The 26,673-nt window shown below is 41.2% G+C and overlaps 1 protein-coding gene across 1 annotated transcript in view; it reads right to left on the bottom strand.

Moving 5' to 3' along the window:
- The window catches only part of DNAH5 (dynein axonemal heavy chain 5), a 248,071-nt gene extending 235,416 nt beyond the window's left edge, over positions 1-12,655 (bottom strand). The window contains exons 1-3 of the mRNA XM_054578641.1: positions 12,582-12,655; positions 8,615-8,762; positions 7,610-8,131 (exon numbers count right to left, since the gene is read on the bottom strand). Coding sequence (XP_054434616.1) covers positions 7,610-8,131; positions 8,615-8,762; positions 12,582-12,655 — 744 coding nt within the window. The remainder of the gene's footprint in view (positions 1-7,609; positions 8,132-8,614; positions 8,763-12,581) is intronic.
- Positions 12,656-26,673: the final 14,018 nt, after the last annotated feature.

The following is a 26,673-nucleotide window of genomic DNA, read 5'->3' as shown; positions in this document are numbered from 1 at the left end:
TAAGTAACAAGCATTAAGCAAAAGCCTTTATTTCACTGCGATGTCCTCCAGCACACAAAGCAGGAATTAACAGACCTTTCAAAAAAGTAATCTTAATACAAATAAAGCAAATGCAACTTAGGAGAAGGATACCCAGGCCCAAAAAGCTGCAAACTAGTGTCACACTCAAAAAGAATGAGAGAAAAGCTTATTTTGCCCATTGAGCTCACCCACCTACCTACCTTCCAGGAAATGGGTATTTTAAAATAGTCAGGGATTGAATTGTTTTAAAATAATATTGTTCGTGTCACTGCAAATGCCAGGTCTTGTTAAAAGGAGCTCTCTATTCCACTTGACAGAATGCAGGTTTGTCTGCCTCGCAGCCACAAAGACCTGCTGGGTGGCAGTTGCTACTTGAGCTGCAAGAACAGGCATTGCTGAGCTGAGCTGAGCCGAGCAGCTTGGAACTGCTTGGAATTCTTCAAATCTGCTCTGCCTGAAATGACTGATCATCCCCATCCTCTCTCCTGCAAACATACTAATCCCCCCACGTCTCTCAGACCCCAACCAAGAAGTCCACCACATCCCCAGATTACCCACAAAGCAGCGCTGGCACACTGAGGAAACAGAGAAGGCCGGAGACAGAGGTGGTATCTCTTTTCAGAATCTTTGTATCATTGTCTTTAAAGATCCTTTGCACCTAACCTTTGCTCTTTAACCTTTGACCAAAACGCATAAAAATTTTAACCTAAGATCTTTACATTCACTAATTTACTAGTGATGTGCTGGGCCCTGTTTCATTTCACTTTGGTGCCAGTGGCCTCAAAACCTGACTTTTTTAATCCATAAAAATAGGGATAGTAAAACTCTAGCTTTAAGAAATTCCACTACAAGGATACATCTTTTATCAGGGAATTCCCTTGTAGTGGGTCTGTATTTATGTAACATATTTAATGAAGAACTGCTACGTTATAGGTGTTCCACTCATCTAATGTTATTTCCCAATACTAAAAGGTGATCGAGAAGGTAAGAATACATTATTAGCCCTTTTTAAATCTTTATGATGAGGTTTAAAATATTAGTTCACTGGGCATATATTTCCACACAGTTACCAAGACGTAATTAAAACTCCCAAGGTGAAACTTCATCAGCCTCTCTTCTCCTACACCAGCTATCACGACAGAGGCCACTAGGCGCTGACCCAAGTTACTTTTTCTGATGCCTTAATTATCCCAGAAACACCACAGCTCTTTTTAAGAAGTGGCAATATACGCATGCTCCTGCTATTCATTAACGTCCTCACAGCATATGTAAGCCAATGAAAGGGCCATGAGGAGCCACAAACACGGGCGACGATTCACAGCCTCAGGGAGTAGTTGCCAATGGGTGCCGCCATTCTTCCTCACCGGTGCCTGTCTACACGTATCTCGCTTTAAAACACAGACTCTAGAGTTCTAACAGAGATAAATTAGGCCCCAAAGGCATTATGAAGTTAATAAACAAATGTAATCATGACACAAATGCTACAACACATTCAGAAAGAAGTTAAATATGTTGTGTTATTACTCTGAACTTTCTCTTCAAGCAGGTGGAATATATTTTAATGGTAAATGAAGTGACCAGGAGGGATTTCCATTCTTAAGTGTTTAGGTCTACGCAAGCCTGGTGAGAGGGTACTGAGAACCCAAAGATTTGGAGATTAATAGCCTCAGGAAAAAAAATCAAATATTCCACCCACTCTATTATCATCTGTAAAGATAATAAAATGTAGATGACATAGCACTTAGTCTCATGAAAAGACCATTTGGCAAATAAACATTTTTAATCGCCTAATATTCTCAACATTAGGCTATGCATAAACATACATATTTTCCCTCAGAGCTTAAGGGCATAGATAAAATGAATGGTATAGTCTATGCTCAAAAGTTTTCTCAGGCATGAGCTACAGCTATAGACAAAGCATGAACCACAAGTACATATAATCAAAGCCTGCTATGATATAGAATATAAGGTTACTCTATTCCAGCAATTTTCTACGTGTACTGCAACAATTTTTAAAACATGGAATACCTGACTATTTAGTCAGGGGCACTGACCTCTTTTCCCTTAGACTATCAAATTAAAAAATGAAAACAGCCAACACAACAATAGTCGTCCAGTGTGAAGGAATCAAAACTATACCTATTTTTTTAGTCAGATCAGCAAAATATAAGTGTGTATATATAGATACACACACACACACATATACGTATACATATATTTTTTATTTTTATTTTTTAGTCAGATCAGCAAAATATAAGTGTGTGTGTGTGTATATATATACACATATACATACATATATACACATATACATATATATATATATACACACATATACATATACATATTTTTTGGGGGGGTGTGCCACAAAATTTTAGTACTCAGTTTATGTGTACCATGAGACGAAAAAGGTTGAAAACCATTGCTCTATTCTAGCAACCATATTCTTAAATTATCACTACTATAAGGAGTCACTATAGGTCTGACAGTCTTCTCCACTTGAAAGCTTAGTAGGAAAAGGAATCCTAAGCTGGCTGGACAGGAACAACCTCAGTTTCACCAGACTCTGCCTCTTTGCCCACTGCCATTATCACATTTGTCTATAACATTCTTCGACCTGTGTGGCTAGCTGTTCACTTCCTTATGTTCACTTGGGACAGCCGCACTGGTCCACAGCCACAAACCCCCTTCAGCAGCATCTGTCCATCACGCCTGAGTGGCAGCGAACCTGGATCGATACGGGCAGGTAGGAGCAAGCTTGTCATCAGACAGGACTCCACTTGGGAGGCCAATTTGAGGTTTGCCCCACACTGATTTCCCGTGCTGCTCATGCCGTGACAATCACAGGCATTTTGTCCTGAGTTGTTTTTCATTTTAACTTACTTAGGATTTTCCAGTGTGTGGCATGCTTGTCTTCCCAAGGCGATGGTTGTCTCTCAGCTTCAGTTTCCCTGTTTGTAAGATAGCAATCACGCCAGCGCCCTCCCTCTAGGCAATAACAGGCATGAGCTGAGATAATCTGTGTGAACTGTTTAGCATACGTGCACTGTATTAGTTTGCTTGGGCCACCATAACAAAATACCACAAATTGGGTGGCTTAACAGAAATGGGTTTTCTCACAGTTCCAGACATCCAAGATCAAGAAATCATTAAGTTTGGCTTCTTCTGAGGCATCTCTCCTTAGCTTGCAGATGTCCACTGCCTCACATGGTCGTCCCTTGGTCTCTGCGTATCTGTGTCCTAACCTCTTCTTGTGATAAGGATGCCAATCATATTGGATGCAGGGGTGTCCAACCTTTTGGCATCTGTGGGCCACACTGGAAAAAGAGTTGTCTTGGGCCACACATTAAATACATTGCAACATGTAATCACAAAAATAATCTCATAATGTTTTAAGTAAATTTACGATTTTGTGTTGGGTCCCATTCATAGCCTTCCTGAGCCACACAGGGCCCACAGGCCGCAGGTTGAACACCCCTGGAACATGTTTGACATCATTTGACCTTAATTACCCTTGTAAAGCTTCTTCTCCAGATAGAGTCATATTCCAAGGTACTAGGGGTTAGGACTTCATCATATTAATTTTGGGAGGACACAATTCAGCTCATAACACATAATAAGCACTTCTGCTGTGATACTTATCAAACCTGCCTTGTTGGAGATACAGATGTCTTCTTTACTAAATCATAAGTGCTGTGAGCTTCCAGGTCTTTTTTATCCTCTAAAAATCCTCAGGGCCCTATCTGGTCCTCAGCCACCACTACAGCACCACCTCCTGCCTCCTTCCACACTGGCCCCCTTCCCACGTTGGCCATGGACTCTGGTCCACACAGGATGTCCTCTTCTAGCTAGAGAGCTCTGCCCTCCTCTGACCTCACTCGCCTCTCCTGGCCCCTTCCATGCCCTATCCATAACTGTCTTCCCCGCTGGGCAGTCATCTCTACACATGAGCAAGGACTCTTCTCTGTTTGTTCCCTGATGTCTCCTGAGCCCCCAACACAGCCCCTGACACTCAGCTGACCCTCTTTTGGGGAACACTGTCAGAGGCAACAAGGAATGCTCCCTCTGAGCTCTGCCTTGCTTTATTTATTGTAATGAACAACGGCAAGGACACTTCAGGACACTGAGGCCTCACAAACTCTCTTACTCTTTATCCCAATTAGGCTACATAAGATTGAAAAGTGACCTACACACTGTACAGACCTCCAAGAGCAAGATCTTTTATCTTCCCCAGTGTCCAAGCATTCCAAGGACGTCCGCAACCACTCCCATGGCGGTGAGCACAGAGGGCTCTTCCCACATCCACAGCCAAGCCCTGCTGGCCCAACCTGGAGGCTGCTTCCAAAAAGAAAGACGTTCTGAACCTTCATATTACCTCCCCAAAGGCAGAAATGTTGACCCATGGGAATCTGATCATAATTCTATTACCCCATCGAGGGGTAGGTACAATGACAGATTTCCTCAAATGGACTCAAAATGTCCCAGGTTTACTGTTGAGTTGAAGCTACTGGTTTTTATTCATAAATTAAGTAATGTGTGAGCAGCTGTTACACCCTCTTCTTCTTGGTCTGTTTGTTAAAAGCAAGGCTACAAAAAGTAAAGCCAAAAGCAAACAGCAGGGAGGTATAAATAAACAGCCACTGTGCTCAGTGCCAGGAAAGAGCTTAGCATGACTAAAGGAGAAAATGTTAACAGGTAAACTTTCGCCTAATGTTTCCTGTGCAGCTGAGACCAATTCCTCGAAATATCGAAATACCCCTTCTCAGAGCAGCCTTTTTCTAATGCAGACACTAGCCTCAAACTTAGGGAGAAAACAGGGTCCTCGGACTTCCCTGGGGAATTTAAATTTGTGCATAGATCATAGCTCACAGATGCAACAATCGTGTGTCCTTCAGTATTAGTTTCTGTTTTCCCTAAATAATATAATGACCGAAATCCACATTTGCAGGACTGATGGTAAGTTGTTATGGCTGCTAAAATCCTTTCCAGCTCAGCCTCACCAACTACCATTTGTGAGGTTTCAGAAAATGATGCAGTGCGGGAAGCAGTCCTGAGCTACACTTTGTTTCATCCTTGCTTCTCTTCACCCTGATCTGGGCATGCTCACTTACCATCTTCTGTTTCCAATTTATGTAAAATATCGCTGCTCACCAACTGGGGAGACACATGAACTGTACAATAGTGTTTACAAGGATGTGACCTGGTCCACAAAAACCAGAAAACATTTACCAACGGATGCGGTTTGTCTCAGGAGAAGAAAGCTGTGTAAACATTTAGGGGGTATTATCCTTTATACTTTTTTCTAACTATAAAATTTATACTTATATGTATATAATTTATGATTAATATATTTGTGGTTTTCTTTAAATAAATAATTTTCGCTTAAGCAAACAACTGGAACAGAAATAGAGATCAGAGGGGTAGGAGACAGGAAAGAATGGGGGAAAGGTACAGGGAATAAGAAACATAAATAGTAGGTACAAAATGGACAGGGGAAGGTTAAGAATGGTATAGGAAATGGAGAAGCGAAAGAACTTGTATGTACAACCCATGGACATGAACTAAGTTGGGGGGGATGCTGGTGGGAGGGGGGTACACAGTGGAGGGGAATAAAGGGGAGAAAAATATGGGGCAACTGTAATAGCATAATCAATAAAATATATATAAAATATATATAATTTACATTTAACTACATATATGCTTATATATTTATCATATGTATATTCATTATGAAAAATCTTTAAATGAAGAAAACAACAAAAAAAGTAAAATCTTCTTTAATGCATCCAGCCATAGATAATCAGTTATCAATATTTTGGTGTATGTCCTTTTATTTATTCTGTTTTCTATACATACTTATATACCTTTTCTGCACTTATATAACTGAAACAATACTACCTTAGTGGATTACTGTTTTCATGTATGAATTGTGAACATTTTCCCATGTTACCAGTCTTTTTTAAAAAATATTTTTTAGAGAAAGGGGAAGGAAGGGAGAAAAAGAGGAAGAGAAACATCGATGTGTAAGAGAAACATCATTTGGTTGCCTCTTGCACGCCCCCAACAGGGGACCTGTCCCGCAACCTGGGCATGTGCTCTGAACCGGTATTGAACCAGTGACCTTTCAGTTTGCAGGATGACACCCAAACAACTGAGCCACACCAGTCAGGGTGTTATTAAATAGTCCTCGGTAACTTTGTTTTGTTTTGTTTTGTTTTTTTTGCAAATTCAGTAGGTGAAAAGAGATATAGCAACTAAATTTCCTACATTACTACTAAAGTTAAACAGGAGACATTTGATCATTTTAAATTCTTTAACTTCAACCTGTACAGACCAAGGGAAAAATAGAGGAAAAGAGGGCAGCATTGAAATCTTTAAGCAAGCATAATTCATCAAACCTAAGAATATGGTATAAAGGTATTAGCCATGTTTTATACCCTTACCATGGGAAACTTGATAAATTTATGTAGAATTATGTAATATGTGGATTTCAAATTAAGCCACAAAATAGTCATTGGTTTACTGGTATTAGAAGTAGCAATTCCACTGTCATCTCAGGATCACCATTATCGTCAACATAAAATAGGGAGAAGTCACTAAAAAGAACTAATGAAAATTATCTTAATGCAGCATAAAATAGATATGTCGGAAATTCCAAGTACTTATGACATAAGTTATATGATAATAAAAACATTAATGTGTCTACCATAACAAGATGTTCACAAGAATAAAACAGTAAATTTTGAGCAAGATAACTACAGAGAGGAGGAAAATGTTGAAGTATTACTCACATAAACTATATATATTGTTCTTAATGAAATACAAATTTAATTTTGTTATGTCATGACAGGGTGCATATTTTATTGATTACTATAACCACTATAGCTATAATTATATAGCTATAGATAGTGTAGCCAAGTGAAAAAATGTACTATACAATGTCCCTTGAGGGTAAATGCTAAAAGAAATACCTGAATATTTTTTCACTCCACAGTATTCATTTTTAAAAAGAGAATGAAAGAGAGCAAAACCAAAGGAAGTGAAAGCTGATTCCAAGGCTCTGAGTAGCTTCCAGTCGTTTCTCACCTGTTGTTCATGGAGGCAAATATAAAATACATAAGGAAACAACCTACGGGGCTTTCTCTACACACCATCCCTCTCCCTCTCTCCAAGGGAACTAAACATTTGCTTTTATCCAAACCCAAGGGCTAACGAGAGCTAGAAACAGCCAACAAACTTGGCACCAAAGTAGCCTGTGCCCCACCTAGATCTCTCTGATGCTCCCTATAGGACAATAGGTCGCTAGGGTCCACGTCCTGACCACCAGAGGCCTTTCCACAGCCAGAGGAAAGGAAAAACCGTAAATTGAAGAAAAAGGGGCGAGGTAGTCCCTGACCCTATCACTTCTGCATTTTTTTGTGGGTGCGGGGGGACATGACTGGCCACCATCCCTGAGAAAAACCTGCAAAACTCAAAAACCAGCATCTCAAGCCCTACAAGGTCCTGATAGCGTTTTCAGACGCCCCCGCGCCCTGAAGCTGAATCCCAGATGAGAAGCCCGTCCCATCCTAGACCACCGTATGGAGCCCACCGAGCGCGGGGCAGGCCGGCGGCGGCGCAAGCGCGGCGGGGACAGGCAGGGCGTGGGAGCTGCTGAGACCGAGCGCGCACCGTACCGACTTGTCCATGACGCTGCGCTCCGGCGCTTCCCGGAGGCACGCAGCTGGTCGCGGCCGGCGGACACTTGGCCCCGCGGCTGTCCGGGGCCTCTGCCCACGCTGTTCCCAGGCGTCCGCTCTGGCCGCACGTCGGCCAGCTCGCGCGGCTGTTTGCAGCTTGCGCGGTTGCCTTGGCGACAGCAATGCTCCGCCTGGACCCTGCTGCCTTCGCCGGCTCTCGCCGCTCCAGCGCCTCCCCGAGTCCGCGCACCCCAATCACTTTGACCGCGGCCCCCTGGGGGCCGGTCCAGAGAGCGCAACTTTCGGACCCGAGCACAGACGCTGTTTCCTGACTTTTCCATCAGGTTTCTGTGAGTTCTCAGCAGAAAGTTACTTCTAGCATCAGCCAAGCCCACTAACGTGGACCCTGTTTGAGAGCGGAATTTTAGGCTTTTCTAGCTCGAGGAGAAAAAAAATCAAATGGGATTTCGAATATTTCAACTGTAATTCACACATCTCCCCACAGTCTTGATTAGTCCTTGGGTTCCTCTCATTGCTTCCATGTCAGCTCAGAACTCAATAGAAATGCTTAACCTTGAGTTTTAACCTAGGCATTCTCCTAAATACTGTCTCCTTGTCAAAACAATAGCTGCACTGGCATGTCTGAGGTTCCCAGGAACTCAGCCTTAAGACTTTCCAAAGAAGAATACACATATTTCGTATCTGCCGGCTCTCCCCTCTGTAGGACTGGCCATTAGAAATGTAACGTGTGCTACATGTTAGTTTATATTTTTTAGGAGCCACATTTTAAACAGTAACAATAAACAGGTGAAATTAATTTTAATAGTTTTATTTAACCCAATAAGTCCAAAATATTATTTCAATATATTATCAATGTAAAAATTATTCATGGGATAGTTTACATTCTTTTATCATACGTAGTCTTCAAATTCTTTCATGTATTTAACACTAACAGAACATTTCGATTCAAACTGGCCACATTTTAGTGCCCGGTAGCCAGAGTGCCTGGTGATTACGGCATTGAGCAGCTGAGGCCTACTAGACGACAGACCCGAGGAAGACCAGCTGCAAATTCCCACAGAAAAGAGAGCATCACATCTGCTCATAACGGCTATTCAACAGCAGGTTAACTCTTGATAAGTGCTCAAATTCTTACAAGGAAAAAAAAATCCTTAATCAGTATAAACTCTAAACACTCTTCAGAAACTAAGAAAATCAGAAATGACTTTTTGTTCTCTTTTTTTAATATTAATGAAGAAACTATTTTTAGAGCAGTTTTAGGTTCACAGCAAAACTTAGCGGAGAGGAATGACATTTTAACTATCTGACTTTGCAGGCACTTGTGTAACTTCATCTCCCGGGGGCATCTTTGCCGTGTGATGCCCTGCATGTTAGCCTAAAGAGGATGCTGCCCCCGGACTCAGGACAGTTCCGTTCTCCCTGCCAAGCTCTCTCGGGGACTGCGCAGCAGCAGCATCCTGCCTCTCTTATTAGCATATTGTCATGGTCAACTGTACACCCTAATATTTACTGTAGAAGAGTTTAGAACCAGGTCCTCAAGAAAAGAGTTATATTTTAATAGAGGTGAAAACTTGCCTTGGCCAGAGATGACAAACCCCAGAGAGAAAGGGTGTCCATAGTGGCTAAGTCTAAGAAATAGAAATGAGAGCTGACACTTTTCTAGATCGTTATTGTGTATTAATTTATTTTATCTTAAAACACCCTCTGAACTTGGCATTGCCCCCATATTAGAGAGGAGACACAGAGAGAGAGGAAGTGGCTTGCCCAAGGCCCCATAACCAGAAGAATAGAAAGAACGTGTGACCCCTGACATTTTGTCTCCACCTGGTGACTAAACCCTAGACTATATTGAGATGACAGAAGATACAGAAGACAAGAGGGAGGGAGGAGGGAAGGGCACCTGCAGAGGTGATGGCCCACCAACACAGAGCCGGCTGATTTCAGAAAGCAAGTCAGAGCCAAACAGCCAGTACAGTCCCCTGTAGTTCCCTGGTCTCTGTCATCTTAGGCAAAACTGTGAACTGGACATTTTTGTCTTTGGTCTTCTCTTCCTGCCAAAAATTCTTCTTTGTTCTCAGAAGACTTGGGGTGCCCATTGTTCAGGATCCCCAAGCTAGAGCAGACTTGCTCGGGTCCGGCCGGGGTTCCTTCCCAAGCTGCCTCAGTCTGCAACTTCCTCACCATAGGTGTCAATCTCAGAGGACCCCCTTCTGGCTTCCTGACTAACATTCTAGATGAATTCCAGCAGTTAGTGGGTGTTGGGCAGATAGCTGTCTCACCCAGCTCTCCAGCCCCACCCTCAGCTGTACTCTTAAACTTGACTTTCTGGAGATGGAGCCAGCTCAGTTTTAGGAACCTCGACTGAGATAGCAGGTTGACCAGGAGGATGCTGGAGCTGGAGGAGCCCACACATTGTCCCTTAGATCCCGCCTGCTCTGACTGTGGCTGGAAATAATCCCGCCTTTGAAGGAATCGGGCTAACCTGCTTTGGGAAAATAATGCCATTTTTTTCTTTTCCTAAAAATTTTAAAGTAAACCTCCAACTAAAGCCCCCACTTAAAATTGCTACTTTAGCCCTAGTTGGTGTGGCTCAGTGGATTGAGTGCCAGCTTGCAAACCAAAGGGCTGCCGGTTCAATTCCCAGTGTAGGGCACATGTGTAGGTTGCAGGCCAGATCCCCAGCAGGGGGCATGGGACATGCAACCACACATTGATGTTTCTCTCTCTTCCCCTCATTTTCCCTCTCTAAAAATAAGTAAATAAAATCTTTTTTTAAAAATTGTTATTTTAACATGCAATTCATTTCTTGTGGGTTGGTTGCCCCACATACAGTGGGAACTCAAAAAATAGCTCTTGAATTTAAGAAGACCATTGTTAAGAAACAATGGTGATTTGTTTATTGTCCACCCATATACAATCAAAGACATCAAGACTAATTACATAGAATCATAAGATTTCAGATCTGATAACAACCAATTAAGACTATGATTTCATTTTATAAAAAAGGTTATCATTTTATGGAAAAAGAAACAAAGACCAGCTCTCAAGAGGCCACTATTTATTGACAGAGACAGGACTAGAACCCAAGTCGTTTTTTTTTTTTTTTTGGACTGTTTTGTATAATATATTTTAAGACTTAAAAAATCACATATTCATTTTCCAGGTCTGATTTTCAAAATCACAATGCTTTTTTAATTTTACCAAAAAATATATATATTATAAGTAGCTCAATAAAATTTTATTAACTGTTTTACTCCCATAAGTTGAGGGGGCATGACTTCTGTTGCCTGTCATAAATTGTGGGCTGGCAAGCATCGATAGACAGTGAAGGAATGATCAGTTCACAAATCAATATTAATTCAAATTATAAAACTTGGCAATGGAAGAAGTCACTGTTGTTGGCTAACCCACCCACATTTCAATTTCATTCTTCTATGCCTGCTCCTCACATACATGCAGGAAACAGTAAATATTTCCCAGGCCCCCTTGAAGTTATATGACATGGCTGTAGCTCGTGAAACACAAAGGGCAGTCTACAAGGGCTCTGGGGAATGAATTTACTTTCCTCATAAAAGATAGATTCAGCTCTCCCCTTCATACTTTCTGGAATGAGACCATGATGCCTGGAGTTTTTGCAGCTCTGGAAACATTATAAAACAGCCATAATATGACTATCCTAGTACATTCAGGCTGTTACAGCAAAGTGCCATAGGCTACAGGGCTTATAAACCACAGAAAAATTTTTGTCACAATTCTAGAGGCTGGAAGTCCAAGATGAGGTGCCAGCATAATCTCTCTGTGGTGAGAGCTCTGTTCCACATTACAGGCTGCCAACTTCCCCTTACATCTTCACAGAGGAAAGAGACCTACTGAGCTTTCTGGTCTCTTCTTCTAAGGGCACTAATCCCATTTATACAGACTCCACCCTCATGACCTAATCATGTCCCAAAGCTCCCGCCTTCTAATACTGCCACACTGAGATTGGGATTTCAATGTATAAATTTAGGGGGAACACAAATATTTGGTTCATTGTAATGACCATGAGGGAAAAGCCCTTTGACTTACAAAAATGATAGCTTTAATATCTTTGAGTCTCTGAACCAACAATAGCAACTGCCACTCCAGACCCATTTGTTATATGGAAAATTGAACCCCTATTCATATAAAGCTGTGTAGGTTGTGTTTTCTGTTCCCCACAACTGAAAACATTGTTAAATAATATGGAAACTGCCAGCCACTAGGGTTTTTGTAGGTTACTTTTATTTTATACAAACACACGATTTATAAATTGGACAGTCACAAAGTAGAGTAACTCAAAACCATCCCAACCTGGAGGGAGGTGGGTGGCAGGGGTCAATCAATCCATGGATAAAATATCTAGCTGGCTTTGTTCAGAGGCACCCAAGTGCAGAGGCTGGGTGGGTGACACTTCTTCCACTCCATGACTCCCACCGTCTCCCTGGGTGCCCAGAATTCCACTCCCTGTTTTGGAGGAAGAGGATAAGAGGGCTTACAAGTGCCCTTGGATGCTGAACAGGGACATCGACCCCATGTCGGTGAGACGAATTGAACAAAGCCTTCAGGCCCAGGTGGGTGTCAGTCCTGCTGGACGCTGAATGGACGCCTGGCAGCCAGCCAGCCTTGGGACGCTTTCGTCCAACGGTAATGAAGAGGGGTGTGGGCATGGCTCCTCACCACAGGCGTCATTCAGAGGTGCTCCTTTAAGCATCTGTGGGTGCAGACCAGGCCTCGCTGGGCAGGTGCCCTTTCTCCCTCTGGTCTCCAGGTCCCACAAGGCCCAAGTGCACCATCTTTAGGGCCCTCCAGCCACCTGACTGCTCTGCCTGCTCCTCCTGGTCTCACCCCTCTGTTTCCCCACTGGTATCAGCAGGTGTTCCAGCATGACTGCTCCACGGCACCCAGGCTGCTACCGTCATGCTGGCTTCCACAGAGGGGTGGCACCAGAAGGCACTGTAGTGGACCTTTGTCTTCTTGGACTAACCCTCATCTAAATCCCCTTTCTACATTTGGACAATTTCCCACCAAGTAGAGCCCTCCTTCTCCAACAGAAACAAAAAGTACCAAATACTCTCCCAGACCCCTTTACCGCTAGGGCATCAGCACATGACTCAGATGTAGCCAGTCAAATGCATCCACCTTGGACCTGAACATGGGACAGCAAAGAATGTGTTCTGGCAGAGGGTGGCAGCAGTGACCCTGCACTGGGTTTCCGAGACAGTCGTGGCAGCAAAGGCCTGCTAAGCTGAGTCCAGCCGTCAGTCCTGGAGGCCACAGCATCCTCACATAGGCTGGTTTTGTGGCTGGTGTCTGACCTGCTCCTGGCCTGGCTGCTGCTGATAGGGCCTCCTGGCCGTTTTCCAAGCCTCGCTGACCAACTTTCTGAGCTATTCTGAGCTGGCCAATAGCTTTCAATACGTTCATTTTCTCCCCCACCTTTTTGTGCATACATTCTATACTGCTTCATTCCTTAAGTCACCTTAACAACATTAACAGGAGGCTGTCGGGTGTGCAAGGTACTTGATTAAATTTGGGAAGACTAGAAATAAAGGGATTGCACAAGTAGGAAGGAGAGGTTTAAAGTAGCAGAGTAAACATAATCTTTTCAGATGTGGGGAACTAATTTTAAAGAGTTAAGCTCTTCAAAGGAAGGGTTTTCATAGAGAAGAGGGAGCTGAGCGCTAGTTTCTGGTCTTGTTTACTAGTTTCAGAGGTTTGGTAGTCAGAGTTCTACTAGAGAAACACAGCCAATAGGATACATACATACCACGTGTGTGTGTGTGTGTGTGTGTGTGTGTGTGTGTGTGTGTGTGTGTGTGTGTCTCGGGGAGTTGTGTCTATTTCAAGGAACTGGCTTCGGCTGTTGTGGGGCTGGCAGGTCCGAAATCCTTAGGGCAGCCTGTCAGGAAGATGAGGCTGGAAACACCTGGGCACGAGCTAAAGCCACAGCCCGCAGGCAGAATTGCTTCTTCCTCAGGAAACCTCGGCTTTGCTTTCAAGGCCTTTCAACAGTTAGCAGTTACTCAACAGCAATCTGAAACAAAACAAACACAGGAGTGAGATTATTCGCAAAATTTTAGAAATACAAAGACTTTTATAAATAAAACTTAGACTTTCCACCAAACATAAAATCTTGTAAGCTAGAAAGTTAAACACATAGAATGAACGCTTTTTTTATCCATCTGAGAAAATGTCAAATTACCACAAAAGGATTAAGCTAAAAATGTATGTACTTGCCCTGATTGGTGTGGCTCAGTTCAGGTGCGGATTGTCCCACAGAATGAAAGGTTGCCAGTTCGATTCCTGGCCAGGGCACATGCCTGGATTGTGGGTTTGATTCCTAGTCGGGGTGCATAGGAGAGGCAACCCGTTGATGTTTCTCACACTGATGTTTTTCTCCCTCTCTTTCTCCCTTCCCTTCTCTCTAAAACTAATAAAATATTTTTTAATATATGCTTAAAAAAGAAATAGAAAAGACTTTTCCATTGTACTTTATCTATGTAGAATCATGGTTTACCAAAGTACAGAGAGAGGCAAAAGTAGATTTATACTTGTTCATATGGAAAATAATACAATAATTAATAAAAAACAATGCAAGAATAAACTGTGTTTCATGTACTCAACTGTAAATCTACTTTTTCCCCATGCTCTTATTTCTATCTAAGAATAGAGAAAGTATTACCCACAAACAATGTACAGACTTCAATATAATCCTAGTAAAATGTAACAAGTAACTTGGGGTGTGCAATTACAATAATTTTGAAGTGCTAACATAAAATATATATAATAAAACTATATTTATTTTTTTGCCAAGGTACAATGTTCTAATAACATAATAAGCCATCATGAAAAGGATTTACATTTTTATTAAAACAATATTTTCTACCAATGGCTTAATACATATCACCAAAGCATTACTTAAATGTTTGAAAAAATAGCTCTGGCAGCTGTGGTTGGAGCCTCATCCTATAATCAAAAGGTTGTAGTTTCGATTCACCATCAGGGTACATACCTAAGTTGTGAGTTCAATTATTGATCCGGGAGCATATGATCCCCAGTCCTGGCACATACAGGAGGCAACCATTTGATGTTTCTCTCTTACATTGATGTTTTTCTCTCTCCCTTCCTCTCTCCTTTCTTCTCTCTCTAAAAGAAATGGAGGGAAAAAAATGTTCTCTTTTGAGGATGAAGTAAATAAATGAACAAACAAATAAATAAAGTTTGAAAAATAATAATGCAAAATAAAAATAGTATAAATGCATGAAGAGTTCTTTGTTATTTAAAGGATCTTTACATTGTATATTTTAGTTTAGGTCTTCAGGTATGGCCTCAGATTATCGAAACCAAATGCAATACTCCATCGAAGAAACAGCTGCTTTCTGGCACTTGGATGACCTCGCTAATAATTTTTAATATTGAATTGTTAAAGCATATTCTCAGCCAAATTGCAAAGAGCATGTGTCAGAGTTTTATTTCAAATTTTCCACAAGAGAAGAGCCAGCCAATTCAAAAATATCCCTGCTGTTAGAGATATTTATAGAAAAAAAGGGGGGACTGTTAGAAAAATTTTCCAAAATGTGGAAATACGAAAGAATGAAGCTTGTGTGACCTTTCAATCTTTGAGGGGAAAATCATTTAATAACTGGCCCACTCAAGGATCGTTTAATTCTTCAGGGAAACACATCTTTGTTGAATTATTACCATTGATTAAGGTACCAACTCTGAAGTTACAGGTTAATTAGCAGATTTCTGTCTGGTGAAAGTGAAATGACTTCTGTCTGGGAGAAGTTATGTTTTTATGGTCACATAGGACCATTAACCAGTTTTGTATCTGACTTTGTGTTTTTAATTCAGCCATCTTCCATTGATGATACTCAGCATTTTCCATAATTTTAAACTTGCTGGATCTCTCATAAATCTTGACAGATGCTGTACTATGTGTACATAAGAATCATGCTTTTCAATTTTTGGAATTATATTTTTGTATGACACAATATAAAAATGCCTGTTGACCTCAGACTCTTCCAAAGGCAGTCAGGTAGGTGGGTAGGTAGGCACATAACTTCCCAGAAGGATGTCCTAACCTCCTTAATATCTCTCAGCAAGTGGTTCCAGAATACTAATTACAACATATCCCAGGAGGAGTTATAAATTAGGCCTGCAAAAGTTCATGTACATTGTTTGAGACAGTTTTTCTTCCTCAGTTGCCATTTCGAATTTGGAAAACGTTATGTATACTGGCTACCATCAATTTACACAAATGACAATGGACGCACACTCTGTCATAGGGCTCTACTGCCGCAGAAATATCTGAAAGTAAGATGCAGGACAATTCCTAGAACTGGGCATTTAGAAAAATTTCTCCTGCCAATAAAGAGGAGACTTTGTTGCATGCCTCTGACATGCTTCATAATTTATATTCTCTTTCCTAAAAACTCAATCCAGAAAGGGAAAGGGGATTTCACAATGCCTCATCTTTTTCAAGTTGCTTTAATGAAAAGTGACAGAAACCCATTCAAATGAGCTTAAGCAAAGAGGATGAGGGACAGGGAGCATTCAGGAGTTCTCAGGGGCCAGAGAGCAAGAGCTGTAGCCTGGAGGCAGGCTAGAAGCATCCAGCGAGGTCCCCTGTATGTCTCCAGGATGGCCTGCAAGCCCCTCCTCTCTGCCCTCCTCTCGGAATGGCTCCCCCTGGGGAGCTTTGTCTATCCATGGGCTCAGCAGGAGGCAGTTGCCCATGTGTACAGGTCCTTAGTTGAAGTTCACAGCAGATGCTGACTGACGAGCCTGTCTTAACCTCAGTCCCCAGAGAGAGCATCTTGGAAATAGCTCACACTCTGGTCCAGTCAGCCCTGGCCTGTAAAGAGAACATGACCCAGGAGCCCGTCCCTACTTGAGGGATGAAGGGCATGGAATAGGTAGACACCTGGTAGTGTCCACTACAACCCGAGAGGGGCCACTGCAAGGATGGATAAAGTTCTTATCAACCTTTCGGCATCCATCTCACACCATAGCATTTCATCTGTTTCCTCATTCATTCACCCATCAATCAAATAAGCTATAAGCATTGGCCATGAGCCAGATGCAGTCCTAGGGAAAAAAGATGAATAAGACATAATCTCTATCCCTTTTCTCACTGTCAAAGGCAAGAGTATTTGTAAAATCCACTCAATTTCTTGAACAAATGAGGACATTTTCGGTTCAAGGAATACATCTATTCTCCTTAATGGACAAACATACTAAAATTTTAGATTTCTCTCAAACCAATTTCTTATTTGTTCCATTGCATGACTGACTGACAACCGAGCTGCCATAACCTTCTTTGCGTTAGTACTCTTAGGCTAAGGTCATCAAGATCCACCTGGATAGAAAAACTTTTTTAACAGTAATTTAATTACAAAGTTAGACCTTAAAAGAGAGATTTAAACCATACAGTACATATAGACTTAAGTGAAATTGTTTTATTTTAGTGCAATTTTAAAAACGTAAATGAATCAATTCTTAGGCCACTTGTCATTACTACTATTGGGACTACCGTTCAGCCTCTGGGGATTTGCTCACCAGGACAAGAATGGTGAGATTTTAGGGTTCCTTCTAATCCAAATGCTTAGGTAAACATGGGGGGAGACACCCCCTCAAGATGCTAGACATAAAAAGTCTCACACATAATTCAGACTCTACAAAACTGGGTGTGTGTAATAACACACACCAGGGCTGGGCTACGGTGTGTCTTTTCATTATTTGTAAAGAAGGCGTTTGCTCAGTAAGGGAATTTGTACACAAAATTCATCCAAGGGGGAACAGTTTAGCCGCTTGAATCCTTCTGTAAGTAATTATGGCTTTCAAATATTTGCAAGCACTCCAGAGAACTATGTATTCATAAATCATTGATACATTAATTGGAAAGCATTCTTATATATTCGTCAAATATGATTCCCTCGGGACTTTTTCTAGGCAATGCTTTGCTATCCTGGACCTAATAGTGGTATATATTTAAAAGTAATAAATATACCTCTTTTTTTATTTACATGCTGAATTTCATTCTTTTGTCTGAATTAGTGAGAAAGACAGATGTGTGAGTGTGTGCACACAAGTGTGTATAAATACTTGGAAATCTCTCTTAGTTTTCCCTCATCTGAATTGCCCTTTCTCTTCCCAGTAATCTGACAGGAGTGACGGTAGGGTGCCCGGCTGGCCAGGCCGGGACAGGACCAGGAGCTGGTGAGGTGCCCTAGACCTGCGCGTCCAGAGGGACCCGAATCAAGGAGGAGCAGAACTCAAAAGTATGGAAAAGCTAACATCCACAAAGCCACAGAGGGAAAGTTAAGAGTTAGTCCTAAGGAATTCTAGGTTCAGAGCTAGAATTTCTTCAGAAAGGTGAGAAAATGGAGGCATATAGCTGGAAAGGGTATTGAGTTCGAGAAGACTCGGGGAGAAAGTATCCCAAAACAGCCAAGGCTATCACAGCTGGTTTTTGTGAGCACCCAGGGAGCCCTTGACCATGACCTAAAAAGCTATCTCAACAGCAATTTAAATGAGTAAATGCTCTAATAGAAATTCTGTAAGCAACCAAATCACAACAAAAGTGCACTAAAATTCCTCCCTCTTGTTAACTCCTACCTTACCTTTAGGGCAGGTTTGAGAAGGTTAAGTTCAAGCAACCAAGACCTTGTTCGTGCTTCTAGGAGGCTTGATAATGCAGGTGGCATTTTCAGTTTAAGCAGCTGAAGGGAGAAACAAGGTAGACGAACACTAATTAAGAAGCCCAACTCCCTTCTAGTTTCATCTCAACCTCATCTTTCCCTGGTAATGTTTAAAGAAGGATAGCTAAACATTTTTTTCCTTTTTATTTTTAATTTATCCTGCTTCTTCCTTTTTATTTTTGAGTGTCATAAGTACATATAACCCCCTTTAAAATTTTTCAAAGCAACCATTTATTGAATGAAGCCACTACTTGGGAATATTCATTGCAGAGAGCAAGCACACAATGCTCTTTTTAGTTTTCACTTTTTCAAAATGTTCATTCATTTTCCTCTAAACCACTGCAAAAGTGGTTATGTATATTTTACATGGATCATAAATAGAGTCAAAATCCTGGGAAGGTATAAACCTAGTTCAAGTCAGATAAAGAATCCTCCACTCTCAGATTCATTACAGAAATGCAGGGTCTACATCACTCTTTTTAAAACTAACTTTCATTAAATGGATTTTTAAAGAGTTTTTAGTTCTGCCCTGGCTGGTGTGACTTGATGGACTGAGCACTGGTCTGCAAACCAAAAGGTCACTGGTTCAATTCCTGGTTGGGGCACATGCCTGGGTTGCGGGCTGGGTCCCCAGTTAGGGGCATGAGAGAGAGACAACCTATCGCTGTATCTGTCATACATAGGTGTTTCTCTCCCTCCCTTTCTCCCTCCCTTCCCCTTTTTCTAAAAATAAATAAATAAAATCATTAGAAAAAAAGTTTTTCATTCTAAGAAACATGTTTCTGTGTCCACCAATAACACTTTTTTTAACACCAAAAGGCACATGTGCCTTAAAATGTGGAAAGACCTATTTCTCAAATTCCATCAGCAGAAGGTACTAAAATGTTTATACTGGGTTCTCAATTTACTACAACATTATCTTTGCTTGTTTAAAAGGCTGTGTCACAAAAGAGAATGTAGTGAAGAGGGTCAATGTTTAAGCTACTTTGAGTGTGCGTATTTTAATCCCATGTGATTTAAAATTCTGAGAAGCACAGATGGTTATCAAGTGCAAGAACTGTGATGGATGGAAGATCACATGTGAACGCTGAGTGCAATTACAAGCATCAAATATCACTTAGATTAGCATTCACTATGTTGTTGTTTTCATTATTCTGCAACAAAAAGTTAATGGTGATGACATTACAGTTCAATAATACATCAATCCATTTTATGAAAGATTCACCCTCTCAACTTTCCTCCTTTTGACAGAATTTAACAGTCTAGGGTGTGAGAAATCCAATAGTATCTCCCCAGTCATTTTAGAGATTTTTCCGAGATCCTTCATGATTGTGTGGTTTATTAAAAATATATGTATTTGGACTTCATTGCTAGAATTCTTGGAATTTCCTGTGAGGAGAATGATATAGGTGTCTTTCGTTATGTTAATGAGGTGATTGGGGAAACTGGCTAGGGATGGAGGCTGGTTGCCAAGAGGACCAATCATGTGATGAGAAGGTTGGGACTTGGGGTTCCAACACATGATCTTCAGGGAGGGGAGAGGGGTTGAAGATTAAATTAAATCACCAGTGGCCAATGACTTAATGAACCTGCATTAATATACCTATTAATGTAGCTTTCATAAAAACCCAAAAGGTTTGTGAGCACATGGAGATTTGGGGAGAGCGCTGCGCCTACAGAGGACATGGAAGTTTCTTGCCCTTCCCCATACCATGCCCTATGTATCTCTCCCATCTAGCTGTCCCTGAGTTATATGATTTTATAATAAACTAGTAATCTAGTAAGTAAAATATTTCTTTGAATTCTGTGAGCTGTTTTAGCAAATTAATCAAACCCAAGGAGAGTACATAGGAACCCCCAATCTATAGCTGATGGGTAAAAAGCACAGGTGACAACCTCAGCTTCCTATTGGCACCTAAATGGGTGGATGCTGGGGGAGAGCAGCTTTGTGGGACTGAGCGCTTAACCCATGGAATCCGATGTTATCTCCAGGTAGTGTCAGAATTTAGTTGAATTGTAGGACACCCAGTTGGTGTCAGAGAATTGCTTGGCATGGGAGAGAAACCTCACACATGGGAATTGGAGTCAGAAGCAATAGCCCCTTCCACATTCAGATCTGGCGATATGATACTCAGCCAACTATTAAAGTCATGACTGGTCTTTTGCAGTTGGGTTGCCCAGTTACCTTCTCTTCTTTCTGGACATTTCGCCTCCTTTCCACATCTTGTTTGTTACACTCCCATTCCTATGAATACAGCCTATTTGTAAATTCAGTCCTTTACAGACCTTGAAATATCTAGAAGGAGAACTATACGGAGTCTCATACCAACAATTAGCCCCACCCTGCTCAGTTCACTCTTGTTCTAGACACTGGGCTTTCTGACCACTCCACTGTGCAGCCTCGGTCTTGAAAAGGCAAGGATCCTCTTTGGCTCCTTCAGGGACTTCAGAACTGGACCCTTAGATGTCTGCACAGGAGAACTTTGGAACTATACAATGGTTTGCACGTATGTTTGTGACCCCATGAATGTAAGTAAAAAAAAAAAAAATCCCTGTCAAAATTCTTTCTTCTGTTTTCTGTTTCCTAGGAGATGCTTTCCACAAAAAAAAGAAACTTCTATCTTCTAAACAAAATAATGTTCTTAAATCCCTGGCTCCAAAATTTTGGGGCGGGGAGTATGTATTACACATCAGGAAATGTGTAGGCAATGGTTTACAAGGCAAGTAAGACAAATATGTCCCCTACTCTCAAAAACTTAACATTTAACCAATAAATATAATATAGTGAAACTTTTAAATAATAGAAGTACATATGTGCAAGGTGCATAGATCAAGGAAAGTGATGAGAAGAACATTTGCCGATTTGTTAGTTATGAAGACACCTATGTCACTGTAGGTAGAGATGTTGGAAGACGTGTACCTGTGGGTGGGGCTGTAGGGCACAGTGGCTATAACTGAATCTATGGGTCTGATTTTTCCTAAATCAATTTCTTCCTAAAGTGACCTGAGAACATATAGCATTAAATAATTATGGAATAGGTGAGTAAAACACATGAATAAAGTAGTCAATCTTTCTGTTTTACAAGCACACAGATGCTGTTTCTCCCATTTTAAGTTCATCTACTGGAGTAACCTGCCATTCTAAGTTCTTTTTCAATGACCCCAGCATGGAGATTTTGGTTCCCAGTGTCATCTAAATGCAAACGGAAATAATTGCATTTGAAATAAAATGAGAGGAATTATTTCATTCTGTCTCTCCATATCCTCCCCCAATCCTTTAGACACAGCATTCTTTTTCAGCCCTTTTGTTCCCGTGCATTTCCCAACTTCTAATACCCTTGTTACCTGGGAATCTCCTTTGGCCACTTTTTTATCTCCTTGACAAGATTGTAAAGTCATAGAGAGCGTGATATTTTGTCCTCACGCTTTTATACATCGAAGGTTCTCCAAAAATGTCTGTAAGAGGAGGGAAGAGAAAGAGACATAGAGGACACATGAAAAGATGTTCAGTGTCATTATTCATTAATGAAATGCAAATCAAAGCTACAATAAGGTAACACTTCACACTAGGATGGCTAAAATTTTTAAAAAGACAGATAACAGAAAGTATTGGTAAGACTATGGAGAAATTACAACTCTCATTCATTGCTGGTGGGAATGTAAAGTGGTGCAGTTACTTTGGGTAACAGTCTGGATGGTCCCCAAAATGCTAAGCATAGACTTAGCATATGACCCAGCTATTCTACTCTTAGGTATGGACCCAAGAGAATGAATATATGTGTTCAAACAAAAATGTGAACACAAATGTTCATAGCGGCATTATTTGTAATAGCCAAAGATGGAAATAACCTCAATTGCTGAATAATATTCCATTGTATGGAGAAATCACATTATCCATCCAAATGATGACTAGAAAAACAAAGTAAAAATAATATTCCACACAATGGAATATTATTTGGCATTAAAAAGGAATGAAGTACTGATACATACTAAAATACGGATGAACCTTGAAAACATGGTAAGTGCAAGAAGACAATCACAAAAGACAAAAAGATCATATTTCATTTATGTGAAATGTCCAGAATAGGTAAGTCCACAGAGATAGAAAGCAGATTAGTGATTACCTAGTGCTGAGGAAGAAGAGAGGGGGAAGGGAGAATGACTCCTAATGGGAAGAGGTGTGTTTCTGGAGTGTTGAAAACATTCTAAAATTAGATTGTGATGATAGCTGCACAACTCCATGAATACACTAAAAACCATTGAACTGAATACTTTGGGTGGACTTCATGGTATATGAAATAAAACTATCAATAACGATGTGAAAAAGACAGAAGGAATTGCTTCATGTGACTTAAGATCAAATTATATTCTTGAATGTAAATACTAACATAATGAAATCTCCCTCATACTAGCAACATTTGTAAAGGCAACAAAAGTCCTTGTTTTGCCAATTCTGAAAATTAGAAACTTGAATTTGATAGATAGGAGGGAGCCGCCCTGTTCAGAAAATCATCCATAATAATACTTAGAGGCCCAGTAAGAATGACTGAATTCATGCCATGGATGAAAACTAAATGTAGTTTACAACAGAGGTGACTTATGCATAATTATACACCCCAAAAGATAATGATATAGAGTAGGAGGAAATGCACTTAGAGTTAGTAATTTCTGACTTCCCTACCAGGAACAATGTGAGGGAAAGAAAATGTTTTCTGTGCTGGCCCAGCCAGATTTTTCATTGTCCTTATTCATGTTGCTTCTAGCGGGCATTTCTGTGCTTCCCATTGCTCTCTTGCCTCAGTCTGGTCGGTTCTCAGATGTCACTGCCTGGTGGTAGAACTTCTATCATTTACAGATACTTCTCATCCAGTGCTCAAACTTTACCCATCCTCCAGTACTTAATCATCAGCATATCTAAAATAATATAACCCCCAAAAAGATTTACAGAAAATTTCTTAAAAGAATAGTTTCTGTTTCTCTGTAGGTGCACACTGGACCCTCGGGGGCCGCAGAATACCAGCCTGTCCTCTTAGGTTCGCATTCTATGCCGTGTTGAAGCTTGTAATATTCTTCTCCTCTGGGCAAGAAGAGCAATTTGGCTTAACCTTCCTCAAAATCCGTGTTTGGGGTGTCCTTTCAGATGTTTCTGGGAAGACACTAACACAGAGGTTGACCCTGGATAGTAATTGCTTGGGGTGCTTTCCAGTACTTGGGAAAAAGGACACAATTGGATTTAGTATGGGCTTCCTTTCTCCTCTTCCCTCTCACCTTCTGTGCTTCCTAATGCCATTCTTTCTGGGTCCCTGTTTCCCCATAGCCCCCACATTTGCCCAGGGCTCCCATACATGATGAGATCCTAAGTAGGGAAGTCACATCCTAAATTTTTCCTGGTCTTTAAGGCGGAAGCAGAGAGCTGGACAGACTTATTAGAAGGAAAGGGAAGGAGAGCGTAAGTCAGAGGACTTAATAGGACAGAAATTCATATATTGAAGAGTTGAGGTCAAGACAACTTATTCTGCTTTGCAACTCTCTAAATGCTGATGGCAAAAAAATTTTAACTGAGCTGAGTGGTTGCACTACGAACTCATGTGTTCCATCTCACAGCTGGGTTCTGAATGCTTCTTGACAATCATTTTCCTAATCAGTACATGATTTCTTTTCCATTCCTCTCTGCAGCTGCTACCAGCCTTCACCACATTTCTCAGGTCCCCACCACCATCCCTACCCCCTTCTCTCTCCACAGTGGATTTCACTTTCAGTAAAAAACAGACACTATGAGCTGCAGCCTCCATCAGCATCTCTTTCTTCAGCTCAAAATCCCTTTCTCTGCTCTGGGTCAGGTTACCCTTTCTCCTTCCAGTCTCTCAGGGAAAAGTCCTGAACACCGCCAAGGATCAGCCCTCCACCCCTTATAGGATAAATAGCCAATGCACAGTCAGTGTCTCAAGTCCTGACACCAACCCTTACCGCCTTTGCATCCTCAGGCAAGTGCTAACCTCTCTGTGCTTCTACAAAATGGGGGCAATAAAATTAACCTCTAATTATAAAACTTTCATTAATTTTATTTATCTGGGTAAAAAAATTTAAGATGATGCCTGGCACATAATAATCCCCTGTGTAAGTGTTTGCTACTATCATCATTATGTACTAGGATTAATGTGCATAGTATGAGTGTGCATTATATTATATAGATAATTAAAGTGTAGTAATTACTAACATGTGTTAATATCACTAATAGTTAACAGTGTCCTACTGTACATCTACCTCTCTGGACTTTTCCTTCTTAATCCCCTTGTGAGTTTCTCTTCCACTGCCCATCCTATAAATATTAGTAAGATGCTTCCCTTCTTTTTCTCCATCTTCTTGCACGGACCCATCTATTCCCATGACCTCAATTTCCCTCCTTTGTCCTCTACACTGTAGAACATGGGTGCCCAATATATTTGTTGCAGCTGTTACGGGTTGAATTGTGTTCCCCAGAAAGATATGTTCAAGTCCTAACCCTCGACGTGTGTGAACGTGACCCTACTTGGAAATAGGGTATTTGTATGTGTCATCAAGCTAAGATGAGGTCACATTGATTAAGGTGGGCCCCTAAATCCAATAACTGGTGTTCTTAGAAGGGGAGAAAGATCTGGAGATATACACATGGGGAAGAACACGTATGAGACGGAAGCAGAGAACGGAACGACGCGTGGACAGCGAAAGCAGTCCAAGGGCGGCTAGCAACACCAGAAGCTAAGAGACAGTCATGGAAGAGAGTCTTTCTCGGGGCCTCCAGAGGAGCACAGCCCTGCTCACACAGTAATTTCAGACTTCGAGCACCCAGAGCTGTGAGAAAAGCAGTTTTTGTTGCTTTAAGCACCCCATTTTATGGTAATTTGTTATATCAGCTCAAATACAGAGGTGATGGAAATGTCCTCTATCTGCACTGTATGGTATTGTGTCCACTAGCTCTATGTGACTGCTGAGCACTTGAAATGTGCCTGATATGACTGAAGAACTGCATTTAAAATTCTATTTCCCTTTAATTGATTTAAATTTAAATAGCAACAAGTGACTGGTGGCTAGCATCTTGGACATGCGGCTCTAGATCCGTGTATTAACTGCCTGCAGGGCAGTTCCTTTTGGAAAGGGCCTAAAAAAATGCAAACTCACTCAGTACGTTCATGACAAATGCCTTTCCCTCAAAGCTGCTCCTCCTCCCATCTCAGAAAAGATGCCTCTTTCACCACCCAAAGCTGAGGGTGTCGTTTTAGGTTCTCCTTCTTCCTTGACTTCACATGCAGCAAGTTACCAAGCCTACCTCCTAAATATTTCCATTCCTAGGATCATGGGGTATAACTTGGCCAGTAGGGCAGGTCTTGATCTGGCCCCTCCCAACTCCGCCCTGGCCATGCCCACTTGACCTCTAAGCCCATTTTTATGCTCTCTTGTGCAGTTCTCCCCCTCCTCAAATCCCTTGTCCCGGCTAAATTCTTTTAGGGCTCCTCTCCTCCAGGGAGCCCTAACTGGAGTAAAAACTAGATTGTATGCCCTTTGAATGCTCTCATAATGATGAACTATCCTACTGCAGGAGAGTTGACATTGTACTAAAGTAACCCCCTTTGTCTTCTCTGCCTCCCCATTACCAGCTGTGTCTACAGGACATAGCACTGTACCTGGCATATGGTGGACACCCAATGAATATTTGATGAACAAATGAGTCATGAATGAATAAACAAGCAAGTGAATAAAATGAATAGAACTAAACTATACAGGTTATCAGGAAAAACCGTCAGCATTGTCACTAATTATTAATACTAGAAAAACATAACAATAGAGTAAGTCGATTATAAATTTGGTTTGGTGACATTCAAATGATACTGATTACAGTTATTTATCTGAAATTTTACTTTCTATACATAATTACCATGCAGTAAAAGCAAATACTATGTGTATCACTAGACGTGTCGGATCAAGTTGGTTGGGTTTTATTACATTATAATAGTAAACTATGCACATATGGTTAGACTACATAAATTATTGTGGATGTAGTTGGTTGTCTGTTCCCCCCCCTTAAAAAGGTTTCTTTCCTCTATTCCTCATTCCACAGTCTCTCCAGCACCATGAAAATAAGCAGTGGGCCAAGAAACGGGCAATCACTTCTGCCCATGCAGAACACAAAGCAATTAGGAGCCAACTCTGATGACGATCCTGTTGATATGTTACTCATCATTATAATGCACTTTACA

This window comes from Pteronotus mesoamericanus, unplaced genomic scaffold, assembly GCF_021234165.1.
Source record: "Pteronotus mesoamericanus isolate MK-2021 breed Mesoamerican mustached bat unplaced genomic scaffold, CSHL_Meso_final contig_50, whole genome shotgun sequence".
NCBI lineage: Eukaryota > Metazoa > Chordata > Mammalia > Chiroptera > Mormoopidae > Pteronotus > Pteronotus mesoamericanus.
The sequence above is the reverse complement of the archived record's forward strand: the minus strand, read 5'-3'. Positions and strand labels throughout refer to the sequence as shown.